The 24449-nt window shown below is 40.6% G+C and overlaps 3 protein-coding genes across 6 annotated transcripts in view; all 3 read right to left on the bottom strand.

Moving 5' to 3' along the window:
- zgc:162952 (PKc_LIMK_like_unk domain-containing protein) overlaps positions 1-2073 on the bottom strand; it is a 31375-nt gene extending 29302 nt beyond the window's left edge. The window contains exon 1 of one of the 2 annotated variants that reach the window (XM_056376853.1): positions 1842-2073. The gene's annotated coding sequence lies outside the window, so the exon portion shown is untranslated. The remainder of the gene's footprint in view (positions 1-1841) is intronic. The other variant, XM_056376854.1, reaches the window with a different exon arrangement.
- Positions 2074-6594: 4521 nt separating this feature from the next.
- On the bottom strand, positions 6595-10104 carry b3galt8 (beta-1,3-galactosyltransferase 8). The gene has a single exon (XM_056375274.1). The coding sequence runs from the start codon at positions 9983-9985 to the stop codon at positions 9026-9028; it is 960 nt and encodes a 319-aa protein (XP_056231249.1). The 5' UTR covers positions 9986-10104; the 3' UTR covers positions 6595-9025.
- A 942-nt stretch (positions 10105-11046) lies between these two features.
- The window catches only part of LOC130169851 (tenascin-like), a 57821-nt gene continuing 44418 nt past the window's right edge, over positions 11047-24449 (bottom strand). For 2 of the 3 annotated variants that reach the window (XM_056376878.1, XM_056376880.1), the window contains 11 exons: positions 21527-21649; positions 20060-20203; positions 19504-19623; positions 18901-19044; positions 18250-18380; positions 18025-18157; positions 17222-17373; positions 16216-16312; positions 15568-15729; positions 14273-14436; positions 11047-12577 (listed from right to left, as the gene is read on the bottom strand). In XM_056376878.1, the coding sequence (XP_056232853.1) occupies positions 12467-12577; positions 14273-14436; positions 15568-15729; positions 16216-16312; positions 17222-17373; positions 18025-18157; positions 18250-18380; positions 18901-19044; positions 19504-19623; positions 20060-20203; positions 21527-21649 (1481 nt within the window). In that variant the 3' untranslated portion in view covers positions 11047-12466. Of the gene's footprint in view, positions 12578-14272; positions 14437-15567; positions 15730-16215; positions 16313-17221; positions 17374-18024; positions 18158-18249; positions 18381-18900; positions 19045-19503; positions 19624-20059; positions 20204-21526; positions 21650-23805; positions 24079-24449 lie in introns of all 3 variants that reach the window. The other variant, XM_056376877.1, reaches the window with a different exon arrangement.

Here is a 24449-nt window from a genome sequence, read left to right as displayed (position 1 = left end):
CTCATGATAGATATATCAAGAGTTCAATCAAAGAGTATTTTTCCTTCTCGGACTGTCTCTTCAGGAGGATTTCAGAGATGTAAAGATGTAAACTTTCCAGTCTACCAAAATAAAAAAAAGCAAACATCTGAGAAAAGTCAGAAAAAAATGAACAGAAAGACGGATAAACCCATTAGGGAGACCTGGGCTGTGAATGAGGTTCGGGCTGCTGTTGAGTCACACAAACGTTCCTCAAACCCACTTTGGCCAGAGTCCCAATGTTTCTACTATAGCCCCACCCATACTGGATTTTTGAGGCCAATAAGCTATTTTTAGAATTCAAACAAATCAAATGATATTGCTGGTATATACCCACATTACAAAAAGATCTTAATACTATCCCTTTAGGTCTGTTTACTTTAAGAACTGCAACCATGCAACCATACAAAGAGGGACATTTTTCAGTGGAAAAAACAACCTGCAAATTCTCTCTGAGTAGGTATTACAAATCTACTTTGACAGTTATGTGCTAAAATTTCTTGGTATTTATTGACTAACATATTGGAAATATCGACGAGCCTAAATATTTTTGTATTGAAAATGGATCACATGACTATTTTTACTGTGATAGTGACGCAGTGTTGCATTTAGCAGCTAAATAGCCAAATCTTTTTCTTAGTTGCAGGTGGAGACCAAACTAGAGCCAAAAAGTGAGAATATTGGGCTTACATTCAGGTCATTACATCAGGTCACCAGACAGACAACTGTTCCTCAGTGTCTGCGGAACGTCTAAACAACTTTATCACACCATGATATGTTTGTTTTTTCTTTGCCACTGTTGCCACATGCTTGCTCATGGAGGGCATATCAGGACATGCTCAATATGAAAAGTGCCCTGAGATAACTTAATAAAAGTGAGACTTGACTCGACTTGACTTGACATTCTGCTGAGCTGAAGGAGCGTGGTGCTTTCACCACATATTTTGTCACTGCTCTGGGACATTCATTAAACCTCTCCTCACTAATTGTTCATTTTGCTTGGTTTGCTCCTCACTGGGGGGCTGAGCTACAGCTGCAGGTACCTGTGAAGCTTAGGTAGAAAAAGCACAGTGAAAATATCTATTCAACTTTATCTTTAATTGCATTTCAGTAAAATAATTCCCTGCTGTTTACGTAATGGCACTTAACCTTATCTGAAGGTAAACTCCTTGTTGCACTGCTACAGTTCACACAATCTGGCCGTGTGACATCAGCAGTAGGCTGAGCACTCCTCCCTCTCAATTATATATATATATATATATATATATCAAATACAATATCACATTTTGCAGGAACTTCAACTTTAAACTGGTCCAACATGTTTGTTAACTCCAGTGTCACGCCTTTGTTTACCTCATCAGTCTTTTTTATTCTTTGTTGAGGCCTGTAGTCTCAGAGAGAGAGGCAGAAGAAACTACGCAGAGAATGTGAATGAAGGATTTGATTTTAGGGATTCACTGTCTGCAGAGTTTGATGAACCCAGGTATTTTACCAACCTGGAAAGTTATCAACATTACACCTACTGCTACAACAAGGTTTTTGAACCTGGAGTTGTAATGTTTCTGCAATAATTATAATGTGTTTTAGCAATTTCATTGATTCATTAATAATACATTTTGCATACTTGATGGTGCTACATTAAAATCAAATAAACATTTGCCTTGGGTGGGAGAATATCTTTCAGCAGACTTGAGATGCCCCCATTTGGACATGATATCTGTCTGATTTAATCTATGACAGGCTTCTTCTTCTTCAGTTTTATAGCAGACAGTTTTAAACTTTAAAGACAGAAGAAAACAAAAGGCTTGCAACAGTCTACTTACATAGATTCAGTCCCAGCGTCGTTGTGGGTAAAAAAAAGACAGCTCAAGGTTTAAATTCTTGATAAAGTATTACGCATCATATATCCGTTCTAGTTTTTGCTGTTTGTGCAGGAAGTCCCGGTTGTTTGAAGACTCTCTGCTCTGCTGCGGCAGCTCACTTCTCTGTGGATGTGGTGGTCGAAACAAGCCTCGCAAATGCAAATGCATGTTTTATGGGTTGTCTTAGGAACCAGCTTCACCCGCACGTCGGGGGAATTTAACTCCACCCACGGCAGCGGCAGGCAGCCTGTCAAAGTCTGTGGGTGCTCCTCGGTCTAGGTATAGAGGACCACAAGTGTAACGGAAATAGTAATAAAGCATTTCATCAATTAATAAATGATTGTGCATTAAAAATATGCCTTAATAAATTTGTTTACAAATGAATGTGTTCATTGCTTAATAATTATACTAAGTTATAAAGTAATTAACGCATTGATATTTGAATGGGTAATTACAGAAGTGTAATGCATTCACTTGTGAAAAAAAGTCTGCTCCGTTTTTCTGAATTAACAAGATAACTATCTTGTTAATACAGAAACACTAAAACTAGAATCCTCTTTTTTTAATTATTTTGATTTTTTTTTTTTTTTTAGAACTAGGTAATAAGAAGAGGAACTATAAAAAACAATTTACAAATAAATGATCAATAAATAGCTCAATTTAAAAAGAGGTTTGCAAAAACAACATAAAACATCAAACCTGAAAGTCAGTTCATTATTCAAAAATACATTCATGAATTCATTAAAAAAAATGATAGAATTTAAAAATCTATGATGGCAGATAGATGCTTATTTATTCATTTATTCATATATATTGCTTTTTTCTGAGAACTTTTGAATCCTTTCAGGACCCCTTCAGGCCCCCACTTAAGGAATAAGCTCACAATAAAAGCATGTAGTCTTTATTATACTCCAAACATTAGTGTATAATGCCTCATAATGGCCATTGGAAATGAAGTACAGTCTCTTCGGAAAGCTGTTTGTGCTGATCAGAAGTATCTAGATACAGCACAGCACAGAGGTGGGAGTGTTTTGAACAATGTAGAGCTCTGGCCCAGAGCTTAAACTCCCACTCAGTCAGTGTGGGAAATGAATAGACTGGAACAGAAGGCACACAAATAACAGACAAATGGACACTGTGGAGAATGGAGGAGAGCTTTACATGGTGAAATGAGAAAAGGAACACAACAATACAGGCTAATTTAAGCTGCTGAGCTGGAGCTTCATATCACTTTAATATGTACAGTAAATAACAAAATGCAGACATGCGGAGAACTCGCGAGCATGATGGAGCTTGTTAACATGCTAACACTGTATAAGTATATGCATTTAACAACACGTTTAAGGCAGGCTGGTTGTTAGCAAGTCAACCAAATAATTATTTTCATTCTCAGATTGATCATTAGATGGATGTTCATGTTTTATTTATGCCACACACTTGAATGTGTTTAATGCCTCATTTATATTTTTTTAATTTTTGAGACAGGAATTATGACCATGATGGGACCCTGCAGGTGTTCACTTAATTGCTTGATTATTAAAGAGGAACTCGACCAATTTTCTAAGTAAAAATCAATGCTCAGCCAGCGGGAAACATCTGCTGCGACGTGTTATGAGTCCTTCACATGCACCTCCAATGTCGTGAAAATGTTGCTTTAAAGGGATAGTTGGGGTTATTTGACATGGGGTTGTGTGAGGTAGTCATGCATAGTCAGTGTAGTACCTGCAGACCACAAACACCCGCCGAAACAATCCAATATCTATTGTCTAAATCCTGTAGGTCCGCTTGTGTGTATGAATACGATAGTTCAGCTGTTGAAAAAAATGTAGTGCCAAAAGAAAGTTCTGTTTTGACGGGAAGATAAAGCGCTGAAAATATTCTACATGAAGCCTACATCTAAACAGATATTGGATTGTTTCAGTGGGCGTCTTTTAAAAGTGTCTAAAACATTTTTTTGTGCTGGCCCCCGTGCACGGCAACACATCTCTGTGACGGTGCCTCTCGTAACTGGCAACCCACGTCAAATAACCCAAACTATCCCTTTAGGGCTCAGTCTTAACATGCTCTGAGTAAAATGCTCTTTATTTGCATTTGCTGGAGTTATTAATGCACAGAACTGGCTGTTCTTAAATAGACTGCCCTCACACTACCTGCCCAGCACTAAACAGCAGAAAGGAAATGCAACTAACTGGTGAACTTAGCGGAGCATCTGCAGCTAAAGAGCCAGATATTACTCTCACAGATTGGTGGAAGCCAAAATAGAGCATATTTTCTCTGGCAGAAAAGCACTGGCAGGGAACTGCTGTGCGTGGGTTCTTCTCCACGACAACATATCGCCACCTCCGCTGCATGATAGACAAGCGTCACCCCTTTGCTACCGTCACCACGTGGCACATAAGGCGATGACAAAATGGAAGATACACCAGTTCCAGCAGCCAAAAATAAATGATTTATTTAACACCTGAGAATGAACATAAAACAACAATCCATGAATATCATCAATATAATATATGTGAATATCAGCAGAATCAGGAGTGGAGGGTGTGCATCGTGAATGCGTGTAAGTGCATGAAAACAAAGTACAACAAAGGAGCTAACAAAGAGCTAAACCATCCTAACAAAAAAAGCTGCCTCCATGGAAGGAGAGGGAGAGAGACTGCCAAGGCTGGCAGCACCCGGGCCCATGTGATCACAGTTGGTGCAGATGATCAATGCCCCGCCCACCAAGCACCTGAAAAAGAGGCAGGACCTCAAAGTATGACAGAAAAGGGTAGGGGTTGACATGAGCCAGGTAGGCAGACGACATGTGCAGCTAACGTCGAAGTTTAGAAATGGTACGGTCCACTTTAGGGGTGTCTGAAATCCTAGAACAAGATCCAAGCATGAATACGCAAAATATATTGCACCTATATAGCATTTTTCTAGTCTTACTGGTCACTCAAAGCGCTTTACAATACTTGCCACATTCATACATCACACTCATATGCACACTCAAACACTGATGGAACAGCCATCAGGGGAAATGTGGGGTTCAGTTTCTTGCCAAAGGACACTTCGGCATGTGACCCGGAGGAACTGACCTTGTAATTAGAGGACGACCCGCTCTACCTCCTGAGCCACAGCCGCCCAGGTGAGTAGGATAAATGTTTCAACCCCCCTGAACTGTTACTTTTACCTCTTTTGGGGGGGTCCAAGTCTCAGTCAGGTGGGTCAGATCCCCCACCCCCGCTGAGGATTGTCAGTATTACCAAGACGGTGCGCTGTGTTTCTTGCAAGGGTGGGCCAACACTGGCACCACATACAATATCAGCCTTCTCCTTCTGTGATTAAATACACCAGCAGCTGCCATCTTCTGACACTCAGCCTCACTGCTGAATCATGAAGCAGCACCCGTCTATTTCTGAGCCCACTCACCTGCTCCACTGCAGTCATCAGTCAGCAGGCCAGTCAATACACAGCAGCTAACGCTGTTACCTTCTGCTCTCCGTAGGTCACCATCATCCAATCTGTTGATGTGATATGCAACAGGCCTTTTTTTTTTTTTTTAAAGGAGCTTTTTGGAAGTTTTGCCACATGGCCAACGTTAGTGTTAACAGACTCATTATTAATCCATGTGTTTGTGTCATTATCTGGATTCACTCATTCATATCTGTGTTATTTGCCTCTCTGTAATTCATCTTTTCATTCTAACCCTGCCAAATGAATTGTGTGAACATTTTATATACATTAAAAAAAAAAAAATGCTGTTGGGAACTGAGTTTGGCAACATCTTTAGGAGGTACAACAACATGTGACATGTTCATTTTGAGCACACTTATCCTCTCTAACCAGGAAACAAGTGCAAGTCTTCCTTAATGCACTTTGTGACTGGTTTAAGATTAACCCAGCTTTTTAAGAGGGGGACCAATTGTTATTCAGAGGTATGTTATCTCCTTTGGTGGCCAATCAAAGAGAAGCCACTAGGTGGAGCAGAGCCTGCCACTGTGTACTGTTCCTTTAACATTCAAACCCCTAATCATTGAGGTATGGACTGAACTTATTTTTCAAGGCTTTGAACTATTCTACTGGAAATCCATCTGAAACATCATGCAGGAATTTATTGGAATCAACTTATTTTTTCTGAAAGTATAAAGTTTTATTATTATTATTATTATAAAGTTTCTATATTATGGATACAGTGAGTTTTTTTTAGCCTATGTTTGTTTACATTTTTGAAATTAAGTGATGTGAATTATCTATTTCAAGTTCTGCTATGCGTCACCGGATGTACTGACAACCATTCTGGAGGTGTATTTGCGGTGGTGTTCTCATGTCTGTGTGTTCAGGTCTGACTGAATCGTAACTCAGAATTTTGTCTGATGTGAGTTTCAGATGTTTGTGGTGCAAAATGTGTTTTTAGAAGTTGATATTTGATGACTTGTTAAACGATCTTCTTCATCTGATTTGGATCAGTTTGAGTGTTTTGATACGGTATGTGAATAAATGTGACCAGTAAAAAAGACATGAGGAGCTCAGCCCCATGTATTTTATTAAAGTAGCTCTCAAAGTAGAAAAGGTTGGAGAGCCCTGATCTGCATACTATTTGCATCACTGCATATTTCATCTCATGTTCCATATCTGCTTTAGCTATTAACATGTTTAGTTTTCAACCCTTTTTGTTGTTCCTTGTGTTTCTTTTTCCTTTTGCCTAATGTCTCTTAATGATGCCCAAATAAAAGTGGTATTTCTCTTTATTTGACTGTATAAGCACAATGTACAGTGTATCACTCTGTGCTGTATGTAACCACTACAGTACAGTTGTGAAAACATCTTGAATCAAAAAAAAAAAAATACATAAAATGTGTGTTCCATATTTGTCCAATATTTTTATTTAGTCTGAATGGAAACAGCATTTATTCCAGCATGTATTAACTAAGTAGTAGTGATAACCTCAAAACAATAATAGCAATAATGAAACAGTGATGGCAAAATGTCCTAATTCATTCAAATAAAAAATGAAAAAATACAGTAAATTAAGGTGACAGAATATCATGAAAACATTCACTGATAAACATTTATACATACTCGGTTGCTGCATATTTCCTCATTAATATGCAGTAAAAAATATAGAGCTTCAATATCTCGAGATGAGGTATAACTCCGAGGCATTTTGGTGCACAGTAGATCTTAGTCAGCGGCGTCAATATAAATAATTAATAAATGCTCGTCTGAGAACAATTTTTTTTCTTACCTGTAATTATAATTATCACTGTCAAAAGGTTAAGTGTAACTTACATGTCAGCTGCTGACACATGCTGCCATCAGCTGGTTCTCATATATAACTACAACACATACTGTGTATGAATAGGCACTCTGTCTTACTGTAAGACACACACTGTAAATATAGAGGCACAGTAACCTAACAAAGCTAAGCTGCAGGTTATTTTATAAGGTCATATTTTATATTTAGACTATGTGAAGGTCTCAGCAGCAGTGCAATATATTAAGTTCATCTTTTCATCTTTAACTTTTAACATAGTAAAGTACAGGTGGACCCCCAACCTGTCAGGCACAAACGAAGATGAAGCACAAGGGCGGTAAAATGGGTCTATGTTTAAATAGTCTTTGGTGTAAATTACAATTTCTGAGGATACATTAAGTCATGTTCACAACTCTACTAGGACAGCACTACTCTACAGTCTGTTCCAGCATTTTGGATAAAGAAGCTGAATGACTGAATACAGTGAATAAGGCTAAAAGAGTTGTTGCCTCCTCTGCAGTCAGGCTGAAACCCATTTAATGCAGCCAGCAGCTATTTTCATTATCAGTTACAGCCAAAAAAAAATATGATCTGCAACTATTTTGATTATAGTATTTGGCTTCAGTCTGCATCACCTAAAGGTTCCAGCTCCTCAGTGGAGGACATTTGCTGCATTTTACATTTTTATTCTATGTAAATGTGTAAACATTCATTTCTACAGCAGCTTTCAACAGCAGAACTACAAGGTGCTTCACAGGTGAACAAAATATACAACACTCTGGAATAGGACAGGCATTAGAGAGCAGTATTCAGTTCTCAATATATTCAGCTGCACAGAGTTAAAGGCTGTCTGGTCTTTGACGGTACTGATGTGATTGTAACCTGAATATTATCAAGACCTCCCTGTGGTCTCTTGTAACTTTCACTATTTTCTGCCAAATGACTAATCAATTCATTGATAAACAATTTTCATTTTTGATTACTATGTCAATTGTTTTTTTGAGTGACTGTTTAGTCTATAAAAACACCAGATATGCAGTTTATGATGATATAAAACACATTTTTATCAATCATCAAATTAAGTTTTTTTGTTAATCAACTAAGTGATGACTCAACTAATTATTTCAGACCTACATTCAATTAGTTGATTAGTTGAACAACAGAAACTTTTTTGATAATCGCTTAAACTTTTAAGTGAATCTTCCAGCAATTTGTTGCTTTTCCTATCAGTCAGTAAACTTAATATTTTGGGCTTTGGACGGTTGGTGAGACAAAACAAGACTTGGAGACTCCACTTTGAGTTTCTGGGATGGGCTTTTTTCTGAAGTCAATCAGTTAAGAAACAAAGTAATTGGCTCAATAACCAGTTGCAGCCCTAGTTTGCATTATTGATTAATGTGTGTAATGAATTGTTTAGTGTATAAAATGCCCATCTCCGTTTCCAGGGCAACAACTTCAAATTGCTTTTTTTTTTAATCCAACCAACAGTCCAAGACACAAAGATATTGAATTCATGACTTTATAAAAAAAAGCAGCAACAAGCAGCAAATCAATGAATCAGAGAGGCACAGTTTCTCTGTTTTAGCTTGAGGATTGATTTAAACCATTGGCTCCAGACATCTTTGGCTTGTGGCCTTTAAAAACAAAAGCCGGGCGGCCGCTTTAAACAGGCTGCACATGTCGATTTTAATTAAGAGAGTATGTATCACAGAGTATAATCTCTGATTGTTTCATTTAAATATTTGTATAATGTTCGTTAACGTTTCTATACCCTTTCATCTGAACACCCTGACCGCATGGCTGTGTGTATAATGGCTTTTTCTCCTTTACAGCAGGCTACTTACTCCATTTTGTTTAATGTTCCTTCATACAGTCTGAACACTGAAGCACCTGGTAAACTTTACTGTCAGCAGCTGGTGTGGCCTTCGGAGAAATCCTGCCAGGCACGCTGCAGTTGTGATGGCTTGAACCCATTGACTATGATGAGTTTGGCGAAGGTGCACCTGTTGTACTCCAAGTTTCTTATTTCAAAGAGATTCCTGAGGCTCAGCAGGCTGATGCAGTACACGGGCCGGACGCCCAGCACGCGCAGACATAACCCCACGTACACGTCCTCCAGAGGGATCATCCGGACAAACCTGGACGCCCGGGAGATCCTGCCGGCCATGTCTGCGGAGAAGACATACCCAGCCCCGGACACATATGGAGGGAAGCTGTCTTCAGGGTACTGCTCCGCGGACACGTGCCACTTACTGTTGCTGTCCCTCCTCGGCCGGCCGTCGTTGATCACTGACCCTGTGATGAAGCTCTGCCGTGGGGAGCTCCTCAGCCATCTGAGGAGGTAGAACACATTCACAAAGATGTCAGCGTCCACCTTCATGACGTAGGAGGCTTTTGGGCAGTGGGTCGCCAGCCAGTTCATCATCATCACGGTCTTGATGGTCAGATTCTGGTAAGTGTCCTGGAAGCTCATCTGGATGTTGTCCCCGTGGTTCCTACTCTCGTCCTCCAGCTTGTCCTGGATGCCGGACAGGTGCCCCCCCTCAGGGAGCCCCATAAAGAAGAGAGTGAGGGTGTCCTGACTTGGTGCACCCCATGTTTTCCTGATAGTCTCCCTTGCTGCAGCCTCCTGGGGGGCAACTGGGACCATAAAGACCAGGAAAGGGCTTCTGTCCCGGCATACAGCGGGCTGGTTGAGAATATACTGGTATGTTTCAGGGGATATGACCCTGTATTCGTCCTCAGGAAGTGGGCCGGGCTTTGGTAGGTGTTTACTCGGTGTACTCACAAAGATCTGAGCAGACAGGACGAGCAGCGCTGACACGGCGAGTAATTTGACAAATCTCCAGGAGAAAGTTTTCCTCATTGCCTCAAAGGAGAAACTTCTTTATTTTATCAGCGCGTTTCGGCGTAAGGAACCTCTCTCGTCATTTACACGTCCGACGCGAAACAAGGAAAACCGGAATCTTACAGCTTCCCGGTCGAGGGCAGCGGCCACGCCCACCCAGGGACCAGGAAATAGATATCTGCCAAAGACGGCAGGGATCCAGATATCCGACTAAGCAGAGTGAGAGAGAGAGAGAGAGTGAGAGAGCATTATTTATAAAGCATTAAAATAAAAAATAAATTAAATCAAATATAAATATAATAATGAATTGATTAAATAATTAAATTAAATAGTTTAAATTATTTCAATTAAATAAGTGGCTCACCTACACCCTAAAAGCTGCTGGACACCTGAATTCCCCATACTACATTTCTATGAAGTACTTTTACTTTGAAGCAGAGCTTTTAGTCAGTGGAATAACTTTTCTTTGAAATATAAAAATGTAATAGACCACACACTGTGTTCATCACAGGAGAAAAACCAATGACAGTCAACTCCTCCACTGTCAGTCATGAACATGTCAGTGTCTTAACGATAGTGACGTCACCTCTGCTATTTACTATTTCTGCCACACATTGAGACGCTCTGTAGGTAAGCACTTGTATTTGAAGCTATTTTCCCACAGCTCCATGATCAAGTCATTAAGTGTACAGTAATAACACTAGTACTGGCAATTACTCTGTTTATATTTATGTTTGAGGCTATGACATCATGTGCAATTACTATATATGATGATTTGAAGACTGGTTGAGAATCCCAATGTCTCTGCTACTAATAGTGAATTCCTCTGTAAACATCCAGTAGCTACTTGTTAGTTTTGTATGATGGTGCATCAGTTTATACAAAAAGAGTCAGTGATGGTCAGATAATCAGGAAGTAATGAGGCATTCTTGGCAACTACTCAGTATGATGTATCAGTTGTATTCAGCACCCTAAAATCTTGCTTATTCATTCATTTAAGAATCTCCATGACAACTGAGGAAGACCACGAGACCGCGTCAGCTTTTCTTCATCACAGACATCAAAGACACGGGAACATCTTCCTTTTAAACAAACTGTTTATTGTAATACAGTTTACAGAGAAACACCTGTTGTTCACCCAGTTATAAACAAACAAAACAATAAAACAAACTTAATTTACACAGGCATTCTTTAGAAGGTCAGTGGTTTAGTATCCTGCCATAGCAGGGGATAGGGGCAGGGGGTCGTGGGTGTTGGGGGGGTAAGAAACAGTAACTAGTTCTCTAGTTTTGGCCTGTTCAAACACTATTTTCATCAACATAAGCATTGAGGCCGCACTATGTCAACTGGAATTCAATCGGAATTGGCCTTTTCTCATGTTTTGAGCATCAACATCTATAACATTCTCTTGTTCCACATATACAGCGTGTACTGTATTCACATTTTGCAAAAAGAAAGAAAGAACAACGTCATCACCGCATGTCATTATATACTGAATAACAGGTCCTGCCTTGGATTCATAAGTGAAATCGAAACACGTCAGCTTTTTTTCTTTTCTTTGTTCTTTAGATTTTTAAAACACAATACTGTGGTTGTAGTATGATGCCCTTCAGGTGCTCACAGAATGAATGGAAACATTGCCATCCAGGTGGACATGGGAAATACTTTTCCATAGAATTGTTTTTTTTTCTCTTTACATTTCCATCTGTATCACTTCAGATGTTGGCTTGTGTTGAGGGAGACGAGGGGACCTGGGGAGGATACGGTGACACTGACACAAGTGAAGTTGCACAAAGACAAACAAATGGCGAGTTGGATGGAGATATCTTGACATCTCAGTGGTGCCATCTGAGGAATATCCCTTTTCAAATGTTTCAATCAGATGCATACATGTACAGTACTGTACAAGGAATAGAATGATAATCCATCTGAATTATCACTGTTTTAGCAGTTTTAGCAAAGAGACCCTGAACCTAAACAAGAACACATTGTACTATAAACAGCCTGTCCTTTCTGTAATACCCCAAACGTGGCTTGGATGTGAGATAGGGAACTGTATTAATTACTGTACACAACATAATGCCCAAGCTGCACTCACGCCTCCCCACAAATGCTGCAACACAAGAGGAAGGATCAGAATCAGGTGAGATGGAGTCGTTTTTGCTCTCTTTGGTGCGTGAGTAGAATCTGCGTGGGCTTGATTTTTAATTCCAGTTTGTAACATGCACATTGATTTCAGCACTGGCAGTATTTCCACAACCGTATCACAGGGGGAAGGGGGGGTTACGGAGTCGAGGCTGATTTCTGAGAAAAAAGGGAGGGAGGAAGGTTTTGTGTGGAGGCAGCAGGGCTCTTGGCAGTGGCTTTGGTAGCTGCTGGGTGGGTGGGTAGGTAGGTGGGTGGGTGGGTGGGTGTGGGAGTCGGGGTGGTTTATGGGGAGTCCAGACAGAGTAGTAGCAGTGTTGTTGTTAGTGGTGGTGGTGGAGCTTTCTGGATGGTTTATGACCGTTTCCTCCTTCCCTCCAGGTTTCTGAAGTTGGAAGGCCTGATCTTCATCTCGGCAAACTCGATCGAGTGCTCGTGGCCTTTCCAGTGGAACCAGTTCACACCCTGGAGAAGAGGAGACAGTCTTTAGCCATGGTCCTGTCACAGATTCATATTACAGCAAAAGCAACTCTATTGCCAGACAAAAACATTAATACTGGACAATTCTGTCCAATACCAAAGTTTTTAAAATTCTTTCTTTCTCTGTACATGGCAGCTACAGTATGGTTAAGGTTAAGGAAATGATCGTTGTTACAAGGGGTTAATGGCCGCCCCGCCGAAAGGCTCTGTTCAGACCTAAATTAACATGTGTCTTCAGTGATCTGATCACATGTGGTCAGCTCTGAGTTCGTCAGTTCACTGGATTTATAATGTGTCTGGACTGACCACTTGTGATCGGATCTCACTTCCTGCGTTATATGCAAATAAACAGGTACGTGTTGTTATTTTCAGACACTCCGACACACAGGTCCGTTGACAATGTGCTTGTGTGTGTGTGTATGTGAGAGAGACAGAGAGAGCGAGCAGGGTGCAGAGGGGTTGAGTGAATCAGTGCGCTGAGCACAGCTTTAATGAAATACAGTTATATCCATTTGAAATAGTAAAATATTTTCGGTTCATTATGAAACTGTGGCAGTGGCCCTCCGTTGAGTGAGCGGTCCTTCAGTGTATTTGTAGAATACATTGAAGAATGTGGACACATGTGGCACAGACCCTCGCTGAATGTGGTCTGAGTGATCAGATCTAAAATGCGTCCTCAATGCGGCCTTGGGTGTGTTCACACCTGGACTCAGAGCTGACTCACTTGTGATCAGATCACCTGAGATGGAAGTTAATATCAAGTCTGAACAGGGCCAAAGATACCTATAGTTATATAACTGGAATTCCATCCTGGTAGAGACTACTCCTTTCTTTCATTCACCATGATAAAGGATGATAACTGTGCTGAGCAGAGAGTTTGCAGAGCAGCTGGATTTGTTTAAATGTGTATTACTGAAAAAGAGAAGATAACTGAGCACTTCCTTACACTTGCTTACTTGCTTCATCTTGTTTTCACTTTACAAGGGCATCCAGGGACGGGGGAGGCATGCCCCCCTCACTTTATATTACAGGTTGATTTTCTTACTGAAGTCTTAAACAGTTTTATCATCACTTGTTCATTAAATACAGTACAGAGAAAACAATGAACAATAAAAAACAAGCAGACCAATCAGAGTTGTTATTTCCATGCGATATCTCTGTAGCAGTGTAGCTACTGAGCCTGTGACCCTAACGCAGGGTCAAAGAATTAAAACACTTGGTTTAGGTCAGGAAGAGATTGTGGTTATAATTTTAAAACCTTAATTTCAGGTCTATCAACTAATGTCTCCTGCGTGAAATCAGAGTTGCTTGAGACCTTGTCCTCCTTGTCACTGAACTTTTGGGATTGGACAGAATTGGCCAAAAACACCCTTTTTGTTAGATTTTCTTTCAGTGAGATGACCTTTGCTGTTAAGATTTCCAAGTGAATACACATTGTATATAGATCAGGGTAAATCCAGAGAGCACACTTGTTCTTCACTGGGATATTTCCTTGGACCAAAGACAAATGAGAAACCATTAGGGACCCCTTCAAACATGGCTGAACCCTCTTTAGGAAAGCAGCTCCTCCAGGGGCCCTCAGTGCCCCACAGAAGCCTCTCAGGACACAGTTTAAGAGTCAACCTGTATTTTAGAAAAATTCAATAACTGCACGGTGAGTTGAATGCAGCGATACTTTACCTTGCTATGACTGTTATCTCCATATCGTCCCATGAGGTTGACACGGTGACAGTTTTTATACCAGAACGCTCCCTTATAGGACAGGGCGCAGTTGGTGACTGCAATGTCGTTGTCGTGGTCGTAAGTGGAGAATGGACGACCGTGGTGGTAGGTCATAGAGTCGCCTACAGAGACACACAACAGAGAGAGAGTCATCTAAATGTCTCTGTTAGCAGCAGGTCGACTGTTACGTTCATGTGGTGGACAAACACTGTGACAACAGCATGTACAGTTTGTGCACAGCCTGGACTCTACATGTGCAGAAGAGATAGAGTATTCTATTCTGGGGCGTTTCAATATACTCTGATTCAGACTTTATTCTTATGTTCATTTTCTAATGACAAATATATAGAAAAAAACTCTAATACTGTTAACTTTTAATGGAAGTAATGAATAAAACCATGAAAGTAACTTGAAAAATAAAATATTTTCAGAAGCCAAACATACATGAACACAAATCTAAATCATGAGAAATTCAAAATAAATTTGATAAAGATAAATAGAAAACTGGGCCAAAATGGACAAACCTCACTTCTTCACAAAACAGTAATATTAGAACTATAGATAACTAATATTAAGAATGTATTCATGTTTAATGACAGCAGCAATCTCTATACTTTATATATCATCTTCTTGTACTGACACATTTTGACAAGCACACATTGCACCACAGCATCAACTTCCCCTCTGACTCATATAAATCTAATTCTGTATACAGGTCAGATATAAAACCGTAACACAGTTTATCACTTATGAACCCAAACATATCACAAAGTAGTAGAAGGTGACAGAGAGACAGCCAGTCACCAAACTGAAACAGGGTAACATAACAAATACAGTATGTATGTATGTATCTATGTAAGTTTGTAAACTGAATTTGTTCAAAAGTGTATCAGGGTGAGATTTAATGTCATTGTGAAATGTATGTTTGTATCCTCTTCATGAAAAGTGTTGTTATATATTATTGATCATTGTGGTAATACAAGTTAATACTACTGGAAGTTCTCACTATATCATCAAATGTGTATTCATTTACAACAACTGTTTGATAAAACTACAGTGACCAACAGCTTCAGAAAACCACAGAGCCTCTTTTGAAAATACAAATATATATTTGTGAGCACTTTTAAAAGATGTCTTCAGTAGGAACCGAGGGGCTCGGGGCTGAGAGCCACAGACAGGTTTCTGAAAGTCTTGAGAGATGAACTGAAGCATTGTGTGCGTGTTTGGCTGCGGGCTACAGAAGTCAGCTTTACCTGCTGTTCCACTGTATCCTCCTACGTGGACTTTGTAGCGGGTCCGAGGTTCAGAGACGGAGAACTTGTCGTACTGAGCGTAGGCTGTTTCTCCCTTGTCTCTCAGGTCCACTCGCAGCTCGTACTGACCTCCAGCTGTGATCTTATGTAAGTTGGACAGACCTGAGTGAGAGAGGAGATTATATATAAACTGGACGAATAGCAATGATTAATAATTGATGAGCAATTCTGATATATAACATAATACAGTATTTTACATTCAGATAAAAACATATATATTATTAATAACAATAAATACTATTTGATGGCTGAAGGTTTTCCTGTGTTATTCCATTATTTAATATGTTAAGCATATTTTATATTATCCAGTAAAACGGAATTCATACACTTATTGGAAATATTGCAATCAGTGTAGAACTTTTGAACAGTCTGATCAAAGTCAATCCATATGATCGTGTTTATACATTTTAGCAATGAATCTATAATCAAACAAAATACATCATATCAGCAACAGATGACACAGACAACACTGAATGCTATCCATTTTGTATAAGTCACCTTCATTACTTGCTGATCATATTGGTGTGTTACCATGTCTTTATGTATTGTGGAAGACTGTGTCGTGCTCTGGTGTTTGCTAGAAATTACCGAGCCAGAATTCATCATTCATGTCACCGAAGCCGGCCGTGTAATTCTTCCAGTTGCGGAAAAACTCCAGTCGACCGCTCTGTCGTCTGAGGAAAACCTGCAAAGAAAAATAAACAACAACAGATGAATAATGTGAGACTCTGCTGTTCTGCTGAATTACCTGTATGTGAATCATCTATACAGGTACAACCTTTATATATTATAGAATGAGATTTTCAAAGAAGCCAAAGAATCTTTTAAAATATTCCGGTTAGGTAAACGTAACTGGAATAGAGGAAGTGCAGACTAGAGACTAATATCCAGAGAAATGAACCACAGTCTCAGTATTCGATTAATTCCTTCTTATCTGCTATCAACGCTGCATTCTTTTTTACTATCTATTACCCCAATCAATACATAATATACCATAGCCTCTAACCCTATAACACTGAACTCACAGTAATTGCTTGTCAAATTTGCACATCACAACCACTGTATCGCTCTCTCTTCATTTCTGTTTGTTGATATTTTGACTCTGTGTTTCAGTCTTTGTCAGATCAGCACTATTGTCTTGTTTTTGCACCAAAAAAACCCCCCAAAAAACTAAAAACAAAGCTGAATTAGCTGCACCTGAAAAAAAAAAAAAAGAAATGATTCTTCTGACCATCCAACAAATGTAAATCCACCAACCCCAAAGAAAAATGTCCGCCTCTTCACCTGCTAAATGCTGCACTATGTTCACAGGGTAGACCCCAGCTTTGTGTGTCTGCTGTGTGGTGCAGGCCAGGACGTGCACAAGTGGGTTTATCAGAGCTTCTTTGCCTAAAACTGTTTTGCCTGCTGTGAGTGGAAATGAGGCTGATGGGAGCTGTGACACTGAACCAAAACAGTAAAGTTGTTGGTGAACTTGCTACAAACCAGAATGTAAAATGGTAAAATCTTCCACAGAGCTTTGGAGAACTTGAGGTGATAATTCTCATTCACATATTGACCATATACAGTGTGTCACTGTGAGCCGGAGACTTACGATCCATCCGCCTCCATCGGTGCTCATGTCGCAGTAGACCTGGATGGGCTGGCTCTCATCTCCACCCAGATAGATGGTGTACAGGCCTGGTGAGGTGTCACCATTCAGCAGGGCCTGGGAACAGTCCCTGGGGTGTCTGTACAGCACGCCAGCTACACACACACAAACACACACACAAAATAGAAGATAGTGTATGGGATAAAACAGGTTGTGTACAAGTTTATACCTTCAACTCCGAATGTTTACAGTCTGAGATGGAACGCCTGGTAGTTTACTATAGAGTCTGGTCATCTTTTTCTCTGTGGATTCTAACATAATTCAGGATTTACAAAAATGAAAAAGGTGCATTTGTCCTCACACTGCATTTTCCGATAGTATCAAAACTGATGATGGAATATGTTTGAGATAGGGCTGCACAGTTACTCGAAATATAATCAAAATCGCAATATGACCAAGTGCAATATCCAAATCGCAGCAGCTGCAATTTTCATAAAGATAAAATGTGTTCTTGTGCATTGTTAGAACCATAAGCGTTGTGGTGCTTCAAAGACGCCCCGGCTTACAGATCATATTCTCCAGTGTGAATTGAAGAATGTGTATTTGGTACAAGACCCAACAAAAATGACATCATCATCATCAATTTAAATTTTATTTGAGTGAAAATGATGTTCAAAAACAACCATTCCAACTGCCAAAATAACACATTATGATTTGTTTTGCATATTGTGCAGCCCTACTTTGAGAGTTTGATACTACAGACATACAGACCACCAGCGGTGAATCCTGTGTATGAATCTACTCACTGGTGGTGAAGACAGTAGTGATGACTCTGCTTCTCTTGGGACCAGCGATGGCCTGCAGCTTGACTGAATACTCTGTGGAGGCGCTGAGCTGAGCCATGTTGTATGACACAGCATTGGGACTCAGAACCACCTCCTGATGGAAAAAAAAATGCTCAAACATTTCATTTCTTCATATTTTTTTAAAATATTTTTTGGCACTACTCACTGGTCCTGGTTTCTACCCACCCGGACGGTGCCGTCAGTGGACTCGAAGCTGAGAATGTATCCGGTGATGTCGGCGCGAGGCGGCTTCCAGGTCAGCATGCAGTTCTCTGTCTGGATGTTACTGGCAGCCAGATCCTGGGGGGCATCCACATCTAAACACATTCATTTAACACAGTCATTTCAAATGTAACTTTCGTTTCATGTCAAGCATGTTTTTCTGTTTGGGTCCCTCACTTATGTTTTATGCAGTATAATCTTTTATTTACGTTTTCATACTGCAGCCATTAATCCTGTTGATGTCCCAGGAGTAGACCGTGTTTTATCCATAGTATATGTTTCTTTTATGGATTAGTTCTATGGCTGCAGATTGGTCTTCTTAAGGCGTTTACATTAGGGTGCTACCACTTCTTCCATTTCTGAGGGGATCCCTACAGAGACCTTAATCATTTCAAGAGAAGAAACAATTCCCCATTCAACCTACCTATGAATTGAGGTTAGGAATATTGACATTATTAATAATAATATTCAAATATATATATAATATTGATATCAGTAATATCTGCATGTTTTATATTGTTAACATTTGTGACATTAGCTGTAGTTTGAATCAGGAAATCTCACAGTTCAGGTCTTTGAAAAGAAACAGATCTACGTTTAGGAAGGACAGCTCACCGGTGGTAAACTCAGTCGTGGTGGCTGCACTCTTGGCCAAGTCCCTGACAGCGTACACCTTCACGGTGTAGTGTGTCGCCGGTGTCAGAGAAGTCATCTCAAACTCCACCACGTTCCCGGACACGCGCTCCATCACCGGAGCCACTGGAGCGACCCAGACAGGAAAGGACAAACACGCGGGATCAGAGGGTGGCTGTATTGTGATGTGTCACTCAGACCTTATTTTGGTTTATTTAAAACTGAGTATTGAATCATTGGTCTTGTTTTTTCTGACTGAGATTCCTCCTTTTATGAAGCTTCTGGAAAACCAGATTTTCTTTGCATTATTTGCTGTAAAAATCAACCTACATTAGCTCTTCATGTAAAAGGGCATAACAATCATCTGCACCATTGATTTTCAGCATCTGGATCTCGATTCAAGAATGCATGGCAGGAGAAAACGATTGATCAGGGTGACAACAGGGCACCAATTAAAACATGGAAGCAACTGTTGTCGAGTAAAAAGTTGTTTTCTATAAAACGGCTTTCCTGTAGGAGGTAATACCTCTTCCTTCATTTCTAATGCACAGTATCAGTGTTTCTCCATGTTTTGATGCTACATACCCGAGTCAGCGCTGTAGGTGATGACGTAGCCATCGACAGTAGCGATGGCGGGCTGCCAGAGTAGTAGAGCTTCAGCGTCTGTGATGTTGACTGCAGTCAGACCACGAGGCTTATCCAGAGCTGTACCATGAACACACACACACACACACACACACACACACACACACACACACACACACACACACACACACACACACTCAGTTAGTGTGATTTGACCTTAAATATCTCCCTATGCACCTTGTGTTGGGTTGTGTTCCTCACCAGCTTCAGCCTCACTGTTACTTGAACACAAACATGTTTGATGAAAACACTTGAATAAAACTTTGAAACATTGAGTTGTTGATCACGTCAGTTCTGCATGTGCAGCATTATTTGAATAGTTTTTAATGATTGTTGTGAATGTACATTTTCTTTGCTTTACCAGTGAATTGTTGCAGTATCACAAAACTGAAATATCAAGCCAAAATAACAATTTTACGTCTATCGTGTTTTGCCATAAGACAATGAACGTGTGTGCGTGTCTGTGTGTGTGTGTTTTCCATGAGCCTTACTGTACCTGTGGTGACACTGTCTGACCCAGGCTCGCTCTCCCTTTGACCCTTGACAGCGACGATGGTGACCTCATAGGTGACCCCGGGCGTCAGGTTGGGCAGCACAGTGTGAGACTCAGAGCCATCCACTGACAGCGTCTTAGCGTTACCTGGAAGTCAAAACAACACAGAGATGTGATTGTAGTAAGGAGGCTAATGTTTGGTGCAAATTTGTGTCTTCACTGTCTTTTACATTATCATTGATTTTGTGTCAGCACCTGCCTTTTCATGTCAAATCAATTTCAGAATATTTATTAAGTAATAGTTTGTGTCTTGAACTTCACATGTGGGTTAAATATAATCAGTTCAGTTACTAAGCCAAATTCAAACTTTATATTATCTTCCCTCACAAGACTAGACAAAAGCATCTTATACAGGGAGAGAAAGGTAAACTTTAATGTATGAGTCGAGCTCCACAGGTGTGAATGAGCTTCATAACACTGTAAAAAAGTCACTCTCTCTGTCTGTTTTTAAAAAGAACTTAAAGCAACTACTGCTACTAAAATATGTTTAAACTTGTTTATCCAAAAACACAGGGGTCCTCAGAACTGGTTACTCTACTGAGCTGTTATTTTTATTTACCATTTATTGCTGTTTGTGTGTATTGCCTATTGAATGGATGTTTGGACTGATGGGATGGATGTGTTTGCACCATATGGTTATTCTTTTTAGGGTATTAGGTATTAGGATTTAGGTATCTTGCGGCTGAAACTATATTTTGTACGTGCCGTGACTATTGACAAGCTTCTGAAGCTCATTGGGGTGTCCCAGTTTCACCCATTGCTATTATCATGTTTGTATGTTTTTACTTGCACTTTGTTTCTGATTTGTGTGAAATAATATGGAGGAATTCATTTGAATATTTTCATTACAGAAATTGATGCTGGGTCTGAAAGGGCCAAATAACTTTATGTGCAGAAATCTCTTGCCAAATTGAAAAAGAAAGGACTATTATTACATGTATATATTTTTCCTTTTTTGAATTATTATTTTCAGTTTCTTTTATTACCTTGTCCAATAGAAATACCTGGAACTGGTCACTAGGGGGCAGAATCAGTCTATCATTGGAGAAAAGAGTTGCCCTGGAGCTGATAGAGGATTAAAGAGATTGATGGAACAGCAATGATGGAGCAGTGGGAATTTTCATTAATAACCTGGAATGCAACCCTGAGTTGATCTCAAAATTGTTTACACTGTGAAATCCATTTATTGGAAGACGGCTGAGCACTGAATCTTAAAACCAATTCTTGTGGATGTAAGCAGGGACGTAGCTGAGGGTAAAACTTTGAGAGTTTTAGGTTTGTTGTTAATTTCTTTTAGCATTTATACAGCTTTGGGGGGATTTTCTTGAATCAAGTGACGTTGCTGCAATAAGCATCCAGATCTTCCATGTTTCAGCTGTGAATGACTTATCCACACATGTGGACACTGACCTCCATGAGCAGGCACATAAGTGACCCTGTAGCTGTCCACCCGAGCTCTTGGAATCACCCAGTGAACAGTGGCGGACGTGTCGGTGACGTCGGAGAAGCGGATGCCCTTGGGTGAGCCCAGGTCTGGCACGAGCAAGACAGAAACAGCAGGTGGGGGCAAAGAACAGACAAAAAACAGATGGTTTAGTCAGTATGTGTATAACCCTCTTAGCATGGTGAGGAGCGGAAAAGAGAACATACAGTGTATGTGTCACTAAACTGAACGAATGCACAGTATAGATACATTTTATTACAGTGAGTAACTTCCGCTTTGGAATTAAGCAGCAGAAAAGAAAAGACAGACACATATTCTGTTACTCTAGCCAGGGCAGATCCACCACCGCTGAAAGACATTGGTTTTAGAACAGAGCGAAAGAGAGTGTGTAAAAGAGAGCGAGGTAGACAGACAAAGGGGGCCTGGGGAGGCCTGGTCTCACGGAGAAACCCTTTCCAGCTAACAGCAAACCACAGTATCTTGCGTGACAGACCTGAGGAGATTAACTTGCCCCCATTTCATGGAAACACAAAAGTGAAACATGCGCTGCACAACCCAAGAGTAAAGCCTTACCCCCAGGGAGGACAGGGGACACAGCCATAGACACCCGTTCTATGTGACATAGACAACTGCCCCTCCACCTCCTTCACAAAGAGAGACACTGACACATGGGGCCAGGCAGTTAAAGACTGAGGACTGAACGAAGACAACACAACGAAATGAGTTAAGTGCTGAGTAAACGTCCTGAGTGGGGGTCGACTGCAATGAGGCTTTTTCTGATAGTTTTGAAGCTGCTATGCTCATATACAAATTCAATTCAATATCATCATTACTTTTGACCCTTTACATTCAAAACAGCATTTAGACCATCATGGGATACTAAATTTGTACCTAGAGTAATAATGCATCATCAATAAAATTGGCTCTTTATCATCATTTTACCATTTTAATAAAAGCCTGATATTAGTAAACCCATATATAAGTCTGATTCTGATCCAGTAGCAGTCTGCACCCTTGAGAACAGCAGCCCATAAGCCGCCATGTGGCCCACTGCTATTTGCTGGAACCACTCAGGAGCACTGACAGACAGGGTGAAACACATAGCTGCTGAAACAAGGCACACATTGTCATCACCTCTGAACATCATCAAAAAGTCAGTGTTAAAGTTTTGGTTACCAAGGTAACCCTGGTTCTGTGAAAAACTGAGCGATGTATCTCACAATGGGAAGCACCCTCCGGTGTGACCGATCGCAGGAGCTCCACTACCACCACATCTGTCACAGAACAGAGCAATCATCTGAGCGGCATGATCCAAGCCCGTCCCCCTTTACAGCCGCCTATAGCCGCTCCATGGCGTATTCCCTCCACATGCTCCACACATACAAGCAGGGCAGTGCTGTGACACACCTCACTCAGCAGGGTTACCCTGGTAACCAAACATTCTCTCTCAAACCTCATTGGAATGTCACTATAGGAGACATGGCCCACTCCCGGATCAGATAGATAGATGGATAGATAGAGAGAGAGCGAGAGAGAGTGATGGATGGATGGATGGATAGATAGATAGATAGATAGATAGATAGATAGATAGATAGATAGATAGATAGATAGATGATAGATAGATAGATAGATAGATAGATAGATAGATAGATAGATAGATAGATAGATAGATAGATAGATAGATAGATAGATAGATAGATAGATAGATAGATAGATAGATAGATAGATAGATAGATATTTACTTTATTTATCCCCTCGGGGAAATTCATGCCCACAATACCCCAGCCTAAGAAGGTCGACACCACAGGCTCTCCCCAAGGGGTAACATGTCATTAAGATGAACTAACCCTGAGTGCGTCAATGAAGGCACTGTCACGTCCAGGCGGTAAAACGGGACGGGACGGGACGGGCTTGATCATGTATCTCAGATGACTTGTCTGTCCTCTGACAGACGTGGTAGTAGTGGACCTTCCGTGATTGGTCAATGCCAGAGGACGCTTCCCATAATGACATACTGAGCGAGGTTTGAAAGAGAACCTTTTTCATTTTGTCCAATAAGTGCCTTGAAGGAATACCATGACACCTTGTTACCAGATTAATAGACAAAACGACACGTGTTAGAACATAGGTATTAATCACTTTTCATGCTGTTACCATAAAAGACAACACTGACAACATTAGCTACGCTGACAAGACCAGTCCAGAGTTTCAGTTCACAGCTCTGATTTGTCATTTCACTGTGTACCTGTTCTCACCCTCTCGGTTACAGACTTGGAGCGTTTTCCCAGAACGAGGCCAAAGATTTCGATTTTGTACTCTGTGTCCTCAGTGAGTTCTGTCATTGCTGTGCTTCGCTCTTCGCCGCCCAGAACCAGCTCTCTTGGTTGGGCCGGGCTTTCAGCCTCGCTGACCATTAAGACAAAGGTGTCGAAGGTGTCGTCTTCAGCCATCCAGGCCAGCCTAAAGCTGTCGGGGGTGACATCGGAGACTAGGAGAGCCTGCACCTCCGGTTCGGCCTCTGAGTGACAGGGGAAAGTCAGTTTTCCTCCTCTGTGAGACTTAAGAGTGCTTTGACAGTTGAGGGACATGGCAGTGAGAGAGAGTGTATAGTCTATGTGAAAAAGCCAGCATTGGTTATGTGGAAGCTTAGCATCAGTCAACAAATAAAACTTGGGTTTGCAGAGTGGAAAGAGAAAAGATGAGTTTTATTGCAAGCTGGCTAACAAAACACAGACGGAAGAAATGAACTTGAGGAAACAGGCTGTAGGTTTTAAGCCAAACAAAAGTCTCCAGCTGCTTTTATTTTAGGCTTAGTAAACTGACCTTACAAAGCCACTGTGGTTAGTAAGATGGAAAACTGATTTACTCAAGACTGTGACCAGAATTCAT

Source organism: Seriola aureovittata, chromosome 5, assembly GCF_021018895.1.
Source record: "Seriola aureovittata isolate HTS-2021-v1 ecotype China chromosome 5, ASM2101889v1, whole genome shotgun sequence".
Taxonomy (NCBI): Eukaryota; Metazoa; Chordata; class Actinopteri; order Carangiformes; family Carangidae; genus Seriola; species Seriola aureovittata.
Note: the sequence above shows the minus strand (reverse complement) of the source record. Positions and strands in the feature narration are given on the sequence as shown.